The following is a 15,058-nucleotide window of genomic DNA, read 5'->3' as shown; positions in this document are numbered from 1 at the left end:
ATAGGATTATGCCTACAAATATCATCGCCTATCGGAACGACCAGGCTGCAGTAGAGGAGGAGCCTCAGTGGGATCCATGGATGCCCGCTCCTCAGCACCCCGACTACTATCCAGGCTACTGATCGATTACCAAGTTAGGCCAAAAGCCTAAGCTTGGGGGAGTACGTGCTTTTCACCGACATTACATGTTCACACATTTCATTCTAGTTGGCGGTGTCCACACTTTTTCATTGTATTATCCATGTTAAATTTATTTTCTTGCTTTATTGTATTATTCATTTCACCCACATGCCTCGACGGCTTCCTCACCTGCTATTCGCAATCAAGATAAGCGGTCATCAGCTACAGCAGGAGTATCATCTGCTCCACCTCCAGGAAAGAGTTCTACATGTAGCAGCGACATTCAATGCCACAAGTGCAAATGAAGAGGTCATATTTCTTCGGAATGCCCAAGCAAAAGAACTATGATCATCAATGAACGAGGTGAATGGGAGTCTGAAAGTGACCCTGAAGGTGGCAATGATGAAGTGGAAGAGGAGCAAGGTTGGGAAGTAGGAGGAACTATTTTATCTCATGAGGAACTTGATGGAGAAGCGTTGGTTGTATGTCGTTCACTTAACGCCCAGGTTGTGGAGGAGCAAAAGGGGCAGCAACATAATCTTTTCCACACCCTTTGCCTTATCAACTCAAAGATATGTCGAGTGATTGTTGATAGTGGCAGCTGCAACAATATTACAAGCACGGAGATGGCCGAGAAGCTTCAATTGCAAACAAAACGTCACCCACACCCATACCGCATGCAATGATTGAATGATTGTGGCGCAATTAAGGTGATTAGCAGCGTGCAAATACCAATTTCAGTTGGGACATATCAAGATGATGTTGAGTGTGATGTGGTGCCGATGCACGCTTGTCACTTGCTTCTTGGACGACCGTGGTTGCATGACCGTGATGTGCAAATTAGCGGGCATGCGAATCGCTTATGTTTTGTCCATAAAGGAGAAAAGTTCACTTGGCTACCCATGACACCCAAGGAACTCTATCTTGATGAGATGAAAAGAAAAGGAAAGAAAAAGGGAGAGAGTGATCATACACAACGAGTGAGCCACCAACATAGTGAGGGAGTGTTTCCACAGCCAAATATGACCAAGCCCCGGGAAAAACAAGGATTAGTTATGATGGTTAGGAAAAGGGATATGCGGGAACTGAGAGAACCTAATACTCCATTCTTTGTACTCATGTACAAGGAAACTTTATTGGCTGCTAACGATTTACCCTCAACTCTTCCTAGTGTTGTTTTTGATCTTCTGCAGGAGTATAAGGATGTGTTTCCCACGGAGGTACCACCTGGTTTGCCACCGAAGCGGGGCATTGAGCACCAAATCGACTTGGTTCCAGGCGCCCCACTACCAAACCGACCACCGTACCGAGCAAACCCAGAGGAGACGAAGGAAATTCAGAGGCAAGTAGAAGATCTTCTTAACAGAGGGTATCTAAGGGAAAGTCTTTCTCCTTGTGATGTTCCTATACTTTTAGTTCCAAAGAAACATGGTACCATGCGCATGTGCACTGATTGTAGATCCATTAACAATATAACTGTGAGATATCGGCACCCTATTCCTAGGCTCGATGACATGCTTGATGAACTTTGTGGCTCCACCATATTTTCCAAAATTGATTTGCGAAGTGGTTACCACCAAATAAGAATGAAAGAGGGTGACAAATGGAAAACTGCATTTAAGACAAAATTTGGCTTGTATGAATGGTTGGTTATGCCTTTTGGATTAACGAATGCACCTAGTACTTTCATGAGATTAATGAATCATGTGCTTAGATCCTTCATTGGCAAGTTTGTAGTGGTTTACTTTGATGACATATTGATTTATAGAAAAACGTTGGAGGATCATGTTGGACATATAAAATGTGTGCTTGCTGTCCTGTGGGAGGAAAAGTTGTATGCTAACATGGAAAAGTGCACATTTTGCACAACAAGGTTGTGTTTCTTGGCTTTGTTGTTTCAGCAAAAGGTGTGGAGGTCGATGAAGAGAAGATCAAGGCTATTCGTGAGTGGATGCCTCCACAAAATGTGAGCCAAGTACGTAGCTTCGTCGGACTTGCAAGTTTCTACCGCCAGTTTGTGAAGGATTTCAACACCATTGCTGCACCCATGAATGAGTTACTGAAGAAAGACACTCCATTCCAATGGGGTGATGCCCAAGACAAGCCCTTCCAAGAACTGAAGATGAGATTAACATCAGCCCCATTGCTTTCACTTCTTGATTTTGGTAAGACATTTGAGATTGAATGTGATGCAAGTGGTGTTGGAATTGGTGGAGTTCTAATGCAAGAAGGTAAACCCATTGCCTACTTTAGTGAGAAGCTTAATGGTCCAACTCTTAATTACTCCGTCTATGATAAAGAATTATATGCACTTGTTCGATCCTTGGAAACATGGCAGCATTACTTATGGCCAAAAGAGTTTGTAATACATTCTAACCATGAATCTTTAAAACATCTAAAGGGCCAACTCAAACTAAATCGTAGACATGAAAAATGGAGTGAGTTCATAGAGTCTTTTCCTTATATTGTCAAGTACAAGAAATGGAAGGATAACGTTGTTGCCGACGCATTGTCTAGGCGTCACATTTTACTTTCCCAACTTGATGTTAAAATCCTTGGTTTAGAAAGCATCAAAGAATTGTATGCTGACGACTCATACTTCTCTGAACCATTTTCAAAGTGCAACAAGGGAAAGGGATGGGAGAAGTTTCACTTGCATGATGGATTTCTATTTCGAGCTAACAAATTGTGCATCCCAGATTGTTCTGTTTGTTTATTGCTCTTGCAGGAGGCTCACGCTAGTGATCTTATGGGACATTTTGGAGCCAAGAAAACTGAAAGTGTGCTTGTTGATCACTTCTTTTGGCCGCGAATGAGACATGACGTGGAACGCTACATGATGAGATGCGCGATTTGTCACAAAGCTAAGTCCCGCTTGAATCCTCATGGTTTATATACTCCTCTATCTATTCTGAATACTCCGTGGGAAGATATTTCTATGGATTTTGTTCTTGGTTTACCACAGACTAAGAGGGGGAGTGACTCGGTGTTTGTGGTAGTTGATTGTTTTAGCAAAATGGCACATTTTATCCCATGTCGTAAGAGCGATGATGCTTCACACATTCCTGATCTGTTTTTCAGGGAAGTTGTGCAGCTACATGGAGTACCACGCATGATTGTGTTAGACCGTGGCACCAAATTTCTAAGCTACTTTTGGAAGACCTTGTGGGGAAAACTTGGCACCAAGATCCTATTTTCCATGACATGCCACCCACAAATTGATGGACAGACTGAAGTTGTCAATCGAACATTGTCCATGATGCTACGAGCTGTCCTCAAGAAGAATTTGAAGATGTGGGAAGAGTGCCTACCTCATGTGGAGTTCGCGTATAACAGGGCGGTACATTCGACCACTAAATTTTGCCCATTTGAACTTGTTTATGGATTCAAACCTATTGCTCCCATCGATCTTGTGCCTTTGCCACTGCAGGAACGAACCAGCCTTGATGCAAGTAAGCGTGCTGATTTCGTCAAGAAACTTCACGCCCAGGCGAAGGAGAACATTGAGAAAATGACTGAACAATATACGAAGCGGGTAAACAAGACCAGGAAGAAGCTGGTGTTCGAGCAAGGCGATTTGGTATGGGTACACCTTCGGAAGGACCGTTTTCCTGAGCAATGCAAGTGCAAGTTGCAGCCACGCGATGATGGACCATTTGTGGTGCTCGAAAGGATCAACAACAATGCTTACAAGATCGATCTTCCAGAAGAATATGGTGTTAGCCCAACCTTCAATGTCTCCGATCTTTCCCCATACTTTGGGCCTTTAGAGTCGAGGACGACTCCTGCCCAAGAGGGGGAGGATGATGAGGACATCCCAACCATGGGCACCACACCACCAATCATCAATGGTCCAATCACAAGAAGCCGTGCAATGCAAATACATGATGAGGTGAACGCTAACTTAGGTATATCATTTGACCTTCAAACCATGGTTGTGCCTTCACCTCCTTTGTTGTTGGTTGAACTCAGGTGTGATATCGAAGAAGGCCAAACACATTTCAGTCCGTGCAAAACAATTTTTTATGGCAAAGAAACAAAGTTAGGAATTCATGAAGAATGAGTTGTTTGCTGAAGAAACATTGTTCCGATTTTGACGAAACAATGTTTTGCACGAGTTTGGATATTCCAACTTGCGAAAGGTTCCCAGAACTTGAGTTTGTTGCTGAAGGAAACATTGTTCGACTCTAGTGAACAATGTTTGGTCGGGAGCTGCCAACCACCTCCAACGAGAGTATTCCAGAAGCTACCTCATTAAGTCTATAAGCCATTTAGTCAAAACAAAGCTGGTTCTCTTTCGCACCTATCCAGGGGGTTGTCCCGATTATAAATAGGCTAGCTCTTCCCTTCGTGGGGGACTTTTGCCATTTCTATCAAAGACCAAAGACATAGACTCCTCCTAATATTGGAGAGCTCTTGTTATCCTTATTATCGTGATTCCTTGAGAAATTGCTCCTAATTCGTGCTCCACGACTAGATCGTGTTGTGTGGATTAGAGTTCATGGTTTCCCTTGCGGTTTGCACCTATCCCGTGCTCCACGACTTGAGCATGGTTGTGTGGGGTAGTATTGCGGGTTGTGGATCGGCGAATGTTCGGATTGCAAGATTCGGTGAGCCTCCTCCTCGTCGGGTCATAATCTCTTATTTTCCATTTTCTGGCTGCGCTTGCAGCTAGTTGTCCCCATCCATTTATAGATCCTACGCCGTGAAGATCGGACCTCCCCTTGTACTCCCTCTTCTCCGAAGACGGGGTCGCATCACCTTGACAGTTTGCTTTGAATAAAACTCTTCCAGCAAGGCCCAACTTTGGTTTTACCTTTTGCCTAACAATAACTAAAACTTGCATAGGGACCGGCTAGCACCTGAGGACTCTTAATTAACTACCCGGACCAGTGCTCCTCATGAGTGTTGGTCCAAAATGGGCAGACTGCGGGGCCACCACGGGGCAACTTGAGGTTTGGTTTTACTCGTAGGCTTTCCCATCCGATCGTGGCCAAAGATGAGATACGCGTGGCTCCTATCAGGGTGTCGGCACGTCGGGAGGTCGTGCTGGTTTTGTTTTACCATTGTTGAAATGTCTTGTGCACCGGGATTGCAAGTTTGGTCGGGTTGTCCCGAGATGGAGATTTGCCTCCGCGGATCATGAGAGTTTGTGATGGAATAAGTTGGGACACCCCTGGAGGGTTTAATCTTTTTGAGAGCCGTGCTTGCGGTTATGTGGCAGATTGGAAATTTATAATATCCGGCTGTAGAGAACTTGACACTAGATCCAAAATAAAATACACCAACCGCGTGGATAACCGTGACCGTCTCTTTTCAAGGGAGTTCCGGAAGAGAACACTATGGGGTTATGTTTGACTCGTAAGTAGTTCAGGATCACCTATTGATCATTACTAGATTGCGACCGTTATGCACAGTTTCTCTTCTTATTCTTGTACTCGTAAGTTAGCCACCATACAATGCTTAGTGCTTCCTGCGACCTCACCACTTAACCATTTCCATACCCATTAAGCTTTGCTAGTATTGATACCCATGGTAATGGGATTGCTGAGTACTCGTGGCTCACAGATTACTACAACAACAGGTGCAGGTACAGGTAATGTGATGATCTGACGTGAGAGCGATGCTCGATCTGTTTGGAGTTCTTCTTCTACTTCTTCTTCTTTGATCAAGGGATAGGTTCTGGGTCAGGAGCCTGGGATTAGCAGGGTGGATGTCGTTCTTCTTTTTCGTTTGATTTCATCCGTAGCCAGATCCTGCTCTTCTGTACGATTATTGCTATGTGTTGATGTATTCATGTATTAATGATGTAGCTTGTGGCAAGTGTAAGCCTGTATATGGTATTCTCATCTATTCAGTACATGGTATGTTGTAATGATATCCACCTTGCTATGCGCTTGAAATGCGGTTGTGCCCCAATCATGAATTCATCACGTGATTGGGATAGAATCGCATCTTGGGCGCTATAGTTATTTTCTCGAGAGAAGCCTCTAGTGAAAACTACGACCCCCGAGTCTATTTTCCTACGATATAAAACCAAATACTTTGCTGCGATTTTTCTTTATTTATTTTATTTTGTGTTTTAGTTAGATCTATTTATCAAATCTCATACAATTTAATCTATCTCAATACCGAGGAGGGATTGACAACCCCTCTTATGCATTGGGTTGCAAGTTTTTGTTGTTTCTATGCAAGTGTTGTTTAGATAGTGTTGCTTGGTTCTCATACTGGATTGATAACCGTGGTTTCATAACTGAGGGAAATACTTACCTCTGCTGTGCTGCATCATCCTCTCCTCTTTGGGGAAATATCAATGCAGGTACAAGGAATCAGATGGTAACGTTGTGTAACACTCGGATAATCAAGCTACAGTAATCCCCTGCTAATGATACCATGTCATCATGTATTTCAAACTAAATTGCCACTTGATGAAAACTAAAACCAAATTCCATTCGAAGAACAAGTCAAATATTTACTTCTTCTGTCATGCAAAAAAAATGTACGTGGTGTTGCAAATAATCTCCAAGTATTTGTCATCATGAAAACAACCTCATTTGGATTTCCAAAATCCCCCTGGGATTGAATGTAGTGGTCCAACACAATCTTAATGAACCATTTAAATTCAAATACGATTCTAAACTTTTCAAATTAACCTCGAACTTTTTATGGCCATGTCAAAAATTGCAATACAAATTATGAGCCAAGTTTCATATTTTGCAAAATCTTTTGATAGCCTAAATAAATACAAACAGTGCCTTTTAAGAGAAACTGGAATACATATAAAATAAAAAAGGGGAGAAGCCCCCTGGCCCAACTGGGCCAATCGGCCAAACTGGCCTCCCGACCAGGCCCAGCCCATCTCCCCCCGGTCGCCTTCTTCTGTTCTTGACCGCGCCCGAACAGGAGCTCGCTCCCGTTGAACTGCCTCGCCGACGCCATCCAGAAGGGATAAGGCCCCCGACGCCTCGGGCTTCCCCGTCTCCCTTCCCCACTTGCCTCCTCACCTCCTAGATCCACCCCGCTCTCCCCTTCCCCTCGCCCGTGCTCCCCCTCCAGATCTGCAGCATCCGAGAGCGTCCATGGCCGCACCACCGCCGTTCCCTTAACCGGAGCCGTCCCCGACCCGTGAGGATATGCTCTAGAGCTCCATCGGCCTCTTCTGCATCGCCTACAACCTAGAGCCCTCCACAACCTCGCCATCTGGTCGTCTTCCCCGCCACGGCCGCCGCCGTTCGTTGTCGGATTCGTCGCCTCCGGTCCACCTCCGGCCTCCCCGACCGCGCCATCGAGCCCGCGGTGAGCTCCTCTGCCGATTCCCCCTTTTCCCCTTCCGTTCGTCACTGTTTGCCATCGTCCCCGAGCTCGGCCATCCTCATCCATGGCCATGCTCAAGTTTCCGCGTACGTGCGCGCCCCCAGTGCCGCGCGCGCCTTAGCCGTCCGCCGCCACGCTCCTGTTGCTGTGCTGCTGCCCCTCCCGCTTGCCGCAGCCGCTGCTCCCACTAGTCTTTGCCGCCGCCGTCATGCGCTCGTCGTCTCCGCGGTCGGAGCTCTGTTCCCGCGCGTCGTGTCTCGGTCCTGGTCGCACCCTACCACGCGACCGCAGCCACGTGCGGCAACCCCTGCTCCTGGTCGCGCCTGCTGCTCCGACGCGCACCCGTTGCCGCCCGCTGCCGTGCCTCCCTCCTACTCCCGCAGCTACGCTCCTGTTTCTGCTACTGTCGGCTACTGCTTCTGCTGTAGCGCTGCTGCTGCTGCTCGTAGCTGCTGATGCTGCTTGCTGCCCGCTAGTCGCTGATGCTCTGCTACTCTGCCGCCGCCGTGAGGCCATGGCAAACACAACCCGATGGCTTGCTATTGAAGGAAATATGCCCTAGAGGCAATAATAAAGTATTATATATTTCCTTATATCATGATAAATGTTTGTTATTCATGCTAGAATTGTATTAACCGGAAACATAATACATGTGTGAATACATAGACAAACAGAGTGTCACTAGTATGCCTCTACTTGACTAGCTCGTTAATCAAAGATGGTTATGTTTCCTAGCCATAGACATGAGTTGTCATTTGATTAACGGGATCACCTCATTAGGAGAATGATGTGATTGACTTGACCCATTACGTTAGCTTAGCACCCGATCGTTTAGTATGTTGCTATTGCTTTCTTCATGACTTATACATGTTCCTATGACTATGAGATTATGCAACTCCCGTTTACCGGAGGAACACTTTGTGTGCTACCAAACGTCACAACGTAACTGGGTGATTATAAAGGTGCTCTACAGGTGTCTCCAAAGGTACTTGTTGGGTTGGCGTATTTCGAGATTAGGATTTGTCACTCCGATTGTCGGAGAGGTATCTCTGGGCCCACTCGGTAATGCACATCACTATAAGCCTTGCAAGCATTGTGACTAATGAGTTAGTTGCGGGATGATGTATTACGGAACGAGTAAAGAGACTTGCCGGTAACGAGATTGAACTAGGTATCGAGATACCGACGATCGAATCTCGGGCAAGTAACATACCGGTGACAAAGGGAACAACGTATGTTGTTATGCGGTCTGACCGATAAAGATCTTCGTAGAATATGTGGGAGCCAATATGGGCATCCAGGTCCCGCTATTGGTTATGACCGGAGACGTGTCTCGGTCATGTCTACATAGTTTTCGAACCCGTAGGGTCCGCACGCTTAACGTTACGATGACAGTTTTATTGAGTTTTGATGTACCGAAGGAGTTCGGAGTCCCGAATGAGATCGGGGACATGACGAGGAGTCTCGAAATGGCCGAGACGTAAAGATCGATATATTGGACGACTATATTCGGACTTCGGAAAGGTTCCGAGTGATTCGGGTATTTTTCGGAGTACCGGAGAGTTACGGGAATACGTATTGGGCCTTATTGGGCCATACGGGAAAGAAGGAAAAGGGCCTCAAGGGTGGCCGCACCCCTCCCCTTGGTCTGGTCCGAATTGGACTAGGGAAAGGGGGCGCCCCCTTCCTTCCTTCTCTTTTTCCCTTCCTCTTTTCCTATTCCACATGTTAGGTGGAATCCTACTAGGACTAGGGAGTCCTAGTAGGACTCCACACTTGGTGCGCCCCCTCCTAGGGCCGGCCTCCTCCTCCCTTGCTCCTTTATATACGGGGGCAGGGGCACCCCAGAGACACAACAATTGATCCTTGAGATCTCTTAGCCGTGTGCGGTGCCCCCTTCCACCATATTACACCTCGATAATACCGTTGCGGAGCTTAGGCGAAGCCCTGCGTCGGTAGAACATCATCATCGTCACCACGCCGTCGTGCTGACGAAACTCTCCCTCAACACTCGGCTGGATCGGAGTTCGAGGGATGTCATCGAGCTGAACGTGTGTAGAACATGGAGGTGCCGTGCGTTCGGTACTTGATCGGTCGGATCGTGAAGACGTACGACTACATCAACCGCGTTGTTATAACGCTTCCGCTGTCGGTCTACGAGGTACGTGGACAACACTCTCCCCTCTCGTTGCTATGCATCACCATGATCTTGCGTGTGCGTAGGAATTTTTTTGAAATTACTATGTTCCCCAACAGTGGCATCCGAGCCTGGTTTTATGCGTTGATGCTATGCACGAGTAGAACACAAGTGAGTTGTGGGCAATATAAGTCATACTGCTTACCAGCATGTCATACTTTGGTTCAGCGGTATTGTGAGATGAAGCGGCCCGGACCGACATTACGCGTACGCTTACGCGAGACTGGTTTCACCGTTCGGAGCACTCATTGCTTAAAGGTGACTGGCCGGTGTCTGTCTCTCTCACTTTAGTTGAACCGAGTGTGGCTACGCCCGGTCCTTGCGAATGTTAAAACATCACCAACTTGACAAACTATCGTTGTGGTTTTGATGCGTAGGTAAGAACGGTTCTTGCTAAGCCCGTAGCAGCCACGTAAAACATGCAACAACAAAGTAGAGGACGTCTAACTTGTTTTTGTAGGGCATGTTGTGATGTGATATGGTCAAGACATGATGTGATATAATGTGTTGTATGAGATGATCATGTTTTGTAACCGAGTTATCGGCAACTGGCAGGAGCCATATGGTTGTCGCTTTATTGTATGAGATGCAATCGCCATGTAATAGTTTTACTTTATCACTAAGCGGTAGCGATCGTCGTAAAAGCAATAAGTTGGCGAGACGACAACGATACTACGATGGAGATCAAGGTGTCGAGCCGGTGACGATGGTGATCATGACGGTGCTTCGGAGATGGAGATCACGAGCACGGTGCTTCAGAGATGGAGATCACAAGCACAAGATGATGATGGCCATATCATATCACTTATATTGATTGCATGTGATGTTAATCCTTTATGCATCTTATCTTGCTTTGACTGACGGTAGCATTATAAGATGATCTCTCACTAAAATTTCAAGATAAAAGTGTTCTCCCTGAGTATTCACCGTTGCAAAAGTTCTTCATGCTGAGACACCACGTGTTAATCGGGTGTGATAGGCTCTACGTTCAAATACAACGGGTGCAAAATAATTGCACACGCGGAATACTCAGGTTAAACTTGACGAGCCTAGCATATACAGATATGGCCTCGGAACACAGAGACCGAAAGGTCGAGCGTGAATCATATAGTAGATATGATCAACATAGTGATGTTCACCATTGAAACTACTCCATCTCACGTGTTAATCGGACATGGTTTAGTTGCTTTGGATCACGTAATCACTTAGATGATTAGAGAGATGTCTATCTAAGTGGGAGTTCTTAAGTAATATGATTAATTGAACTTAAATTTATCATGAACTTAGTCCTGATAGTATTTTGCAAATTATGTTGTAGATCAATAGCTCGCGTTGTTGCTTCCCTATGTTTATTTTTGATATGTTCCTAGAGAAAAATTATGTTGAAAGATGTTAGTAGCAAAGATGCGGATTGGATCCGTGATCTGAGGATTATACTCATTGCTGCACAGAAAAAATTATATCCTTGATGCACCGCTAGGTGACAGACCTATTGCAGGAGCAGATGCAGACGTTATGAACGTTTGGCTAGCTCAATATGATGACTACTTGATAGTTTAGTGCACCATGCTTAACGGCTTAGAATCGGTACTTCAAAGACGTTTTGAACGTCATGGACCATATAAGATGTTCCAGGAGTTGAAGTTAATATTTCAAGCAAATACCCGAGTTGAGAGATATGAAGTCTCCAACAAGTTCTATAGCTAAAAGATGGAGGAGAATCGCTCAACTAGTGAGCATGTGCTCAGATTGTCTGGGTACTACAATCGCTTGAATCAAGTGGGAGTTGATCTTCCAGATAAAATAGTGATTGACAGAATTCTCTAGTCACCATCACCAAGTTAGTAGAACTTCGTGATGAACTATAGTAGCAAGGGATGATGAAAGTAATATCCGAGCTCTTCGTGATGCTGAAATCGACGAAGGTAGAAATCAAGAAAAACATCAAGTGTTGATGGTTGACGAGACCACTTCAAGTATTGATGGTTGACAAGACCACTAGTTTCAAGAAAAGGGCAAAGGGAAGAAGGGGAACTTCAAAAGAACGGCAAGCAAGTTGCTACTCAAGTGAAGAAGCCCAAGTCTGTACCTAAGCCTGAGACTAAGTGCTTCTACTGCAAAGGGACTGGTCACTGGAAGCGGAACTACCCCAAGTATTTGGTGGATAAGAAAGATGGCAAAGTGAACAAAGGTATATTGGATATACATGTTATTGATGTGTACTTACTAGTGTTTATAGCAACCCCTCAGTATTTGATACTGGTTCAGTTGCTAAAGAGTAGTAACTCGAAAACGGGAGTAGCAGAATAAACAGAGACTAGTAAAAGGCGAGGTGACGATGTGTGTTGGAAGTAGTTCCAAGATTGATATGATCATCATCGCACACTCCCTATACTTTCGGGATTAGTGTTGAAACTAAATAAGTGTTATTTGGTGTTTGCGTTGAGCATGAATATGATTTGATCATGTTTATTGCAATACGGTTGTTCATTTAAGTTAGCGAACAATTGTTGTTCTGTTTACATGAATAAAAACCTTTTATGGTCAACACACCAACGAAAATGGTTTGTTGGATCTCGATCGTAGTGATACACATATTCATAATATTGAAGCCAAAAGATGCAAAGTTAATAATGATAGTGCAACTTATTTGTGGCACTGCCGTTTAGGTCATATTGGTGTAAAGCGCATGAAGAAACTCCATACTGATGGGATTTTGGAATCACCTGATTATGAATCACTTGATGCTTGCGAACCGTGCCTCATGGGCAAGATGACTGAAACGCCGTTCTCCGGAACTATGGAGAGAGCAACAGATTTGTTGGAAATCATACATACAGATGTATGTGGTCCGATGAATATTGAGGCTCGTAGCAGGTATCATTATTTTCTGAGCTTCACAGATGATTTGAGCAGATATGGGTATATCTACTTGATGAAACATATGTCTGAAACATTTGAAAAGTTCAAAGAATTTCAGAGTGAAGTGGAAAATCATCGTGACAAGAAAATAAAGTTTCTATGATCTGATCGTAGAGAAGAATATTTGAGTTACGAGTTTGGCCTTCAGTTAAAACAATGTGAAATAGTTTCACTACTCACGCCACCTGGAACACCACAGCATAATGGTGTGTCCGAACGTCATAACCGTACTTTATTGGATATAGTGCAATCTATGATGTCTCTTACCAATTTACCACTATCGTTTTGGGGTTATGCATTAGAGATAGCTACATTCACGTTAAAAAGGGCACCATCAAAATCCGCTGAGACGACGCCTTATGAATTGTGGTTTGGCAAGAAACCAAAGTTGTCGTTTCTTAAAGTTTGGGGTTGCGATGCTTATGTGAAAAAGTTTCATCCTGATAAGCTCAAACCCAAATCGGAGAAATGTGTCTTCATAGGATACCCAAAGGAGACAGTTGGGTACACCTTCTATCACAGATCCGAAGGCAAGACATTCGTTGCTTAGTATGGATCCTTTCTAGAGAAGGAGTTTCTCTCGAAAGAAGTGAGTGGGAGGAAAGTAGAACTTGATGAGGTAACTGTACCTGCACCCTTATTGGAAAGTAGTTCATCACAAGAAACGGTTCCTGTGACGTCTATACCAATGAGTAAGGAAGTTAATGATGATGATCATGAAACTTCAGATCAAGTTGTTACTAAACCTTGTAGGTCAACCAGAGTAAAATCCGCACCAGAGTGGTACGGTAATCCTGTTCTGGAGGTTATGTTACTAGACCATGACAAACCTACGAACTATGAAGAAGCGATGGTGAGCCCAGATTCCGCAAAATGGCTTGAGGCCATGAAATCTGAGATGAGATCCATGTATGAGAACAAAGTGTGGACTTTGGTTGACTTGCCCGATGATCGGCAAGCAATTGAGAATAAATGGATCGTCAAGAGGAAGACGGACGCTGATAGTAGTATCACTATCTACAAAGCTAGAGTTGTCGCAAAAAGGTTTTCGACAAGTTCAAGATGTTGACTACGATGAGAGTTTCTCACTCGTATCTATGCTTAAGTCTGTCTGAATCATGTTAGCAATTGCCGCATTTTATGAAATATGGCAAATGGATAAACAAAACTGCATTCCTTAATGGATTTATTAAAGAAGAGTTGTATATGATGCAACCAGGAGGTTTTGTCAATCCTAAAGGTGCTAACAAAATATGCAAGCTCCAGCGATCCATCTATGGACTGGTGCAAGCATCTCGGAGTTGGAATATACACTTTGATAAGTTGATCAAAGGATATAGTTTCATACAGACTTGCGGTGAAGCCTGTATTTACAAGAAAGTGAGTGGGAGCACTACAGCATTTCTGATAAGTATATGTGAATGACATATTGTTGATCGGAAATAATGTAGAATTATTCTGTAAAGCATAAAGGAGTGTTTTCAAATGAGTTTTTCAAAGAAAGACCTCGGTGAAGCTGCTTACATATTGAGCATCAAGATCTATAGAGATAGATGAAGACGCTTGATAAGTTTTTCAATGAGTACATACCTTAACAAGATTTTGAAATAGTTCAAAATAGAACAGTCAAAGAAAGAGTTCTTGCCTGTGTTACAAGGTGTGAAATTGAGTAAAGACTCAAAGCCCGGCCATGGCAAAAGATAGAAAGAGAATGAAAGTCATTCCCTATGCCTTGGCCATAGGTTCTATAAAGTATGCCATGCTGTGTACCAGATCTATTGTATACCCTACACTGATTTTGGCAAGGGAGTACAATAGTGATCTAGGAGTAGATCACTGGACAGCGGTCAAAATTATCCTTAGTGGAATAAGGATATGTTTCTCGATTATGGAAGTGACAAAAGGTTCGTCATAAAGGGTTACGTCGATGCAAGTTTTGACACTAAATCTGGATGACTCTAAGTCTCGGTCTAGATACATATTGAAAGTGGGAGCAATTAGCTAGAGTAGCTCCGTGCAGAGCATTGTAGACATAGAAATTTGCAAAATACTTACGGATCTGAATGTGACAGACCCGTTGACTAAAATTATCTCACAATCAAAACATGATCACACCTTAGTACTCTTTGGGTGTTAATCACATAGCGATGTGAACTAGATTATTGACTCTAGTAAACCCTTTGAGTGTTGGTCACATAGAGATGTGAACTATGGGTGTTAATCACATGGTGATGTGAATTATTGATGTTAAATCACATGGCGATGTGAACTAGATTATTGACTCTAGTGCAAGTGGGAGACTGAAGGAAATATGCCCTAGAGGCAATAATAAAGTATTATATATTTCCTTATATCATGATAAATGTTTGTTATTCATGCTAGAATTGTATTAACCGGAAACATAATACATGTGTGAATACATAGACAAACAGAGTGTCACTAGTATGCCTCTACTTGACTAGCTCGTTAATCAAAGATGGTTATGTTTCCTAGCCATAGACATGA

At 44.0% G+C, this 15,058-nt stretch overlaps 1 protein-coding gene across 1 annotated transcript; it reads left to right on the top strand.

The window, feature by feature from the left end:
* Nucleotides 1-1,196: 1,196 nt before the first annotated feature.
* LOC141040948 (uncharacterized) lies at nucleotides 1,197-4,795 on the top strand. The gene is made up of 7 exons (XM_073507062.1): nucleotides 1,197-1,551; nucleotides 2,022-2,351; nucleotides 2,685-2,766; nucleotides 2,849-2,900; nucleotides 3,350-3,460; nucleotides 3,551-4,092; nucleotides 4,792-4,795. Exons 1-7 carry the CDS (start codon nucleotides 1,197-1,199, stop codon nucleotides 4,793-4,795), a joined length of 1,476 nt encoding a protein of 491 aa, XP_073363163.1.
* The last annotated feature ends 10,263 nt before the right edge of the window (nucleotides 4,796-15,058 follow it).

This window comes from Aegilops tauschii, chromosome 2 (assembly GCF_002575655.3).
Source record: "Aegilops tauschii subsp. strangulata cultivar AL8/78 chromosome 2, Aet v6.0, whole genome shotgun sequence".
Taxonomy (NCBI): Eukaryota; Viridiplantae; Streptophyta; class Magnoliopsida; order Poales; family Poaceae; genus Aegilops; species Aegilops tauschii.
The sequence above is the reverse complement of the archived record's forward strand: the minus strand, read 5'-3'. Positions and strand labels throughout refer to the sequence as shown.

Coding starts and splice junctions, on each gene's coding strand:
- LOC141040948 (XM_073507062.1), top strand. CDS start 1,197: ATGCGGGAACTGAGAGAACCTAATACTCCATTCTTTGTACTCATGTAC. Junction 2,352..2,684: donor TGGAGTTCTAATGCAAGAAG/GTAAACCCATTG, acceptor TCCTTGGTTTAG/AAAGCATCAAAGAATTGTAT. Junction 2,767..2,848: donor AAGGGAAAGGGATGGGAGAA/GTTTCACTTGCA, acceptor TTGCTCTTGCAG/GAGGCTCACGCTAGTGATCT.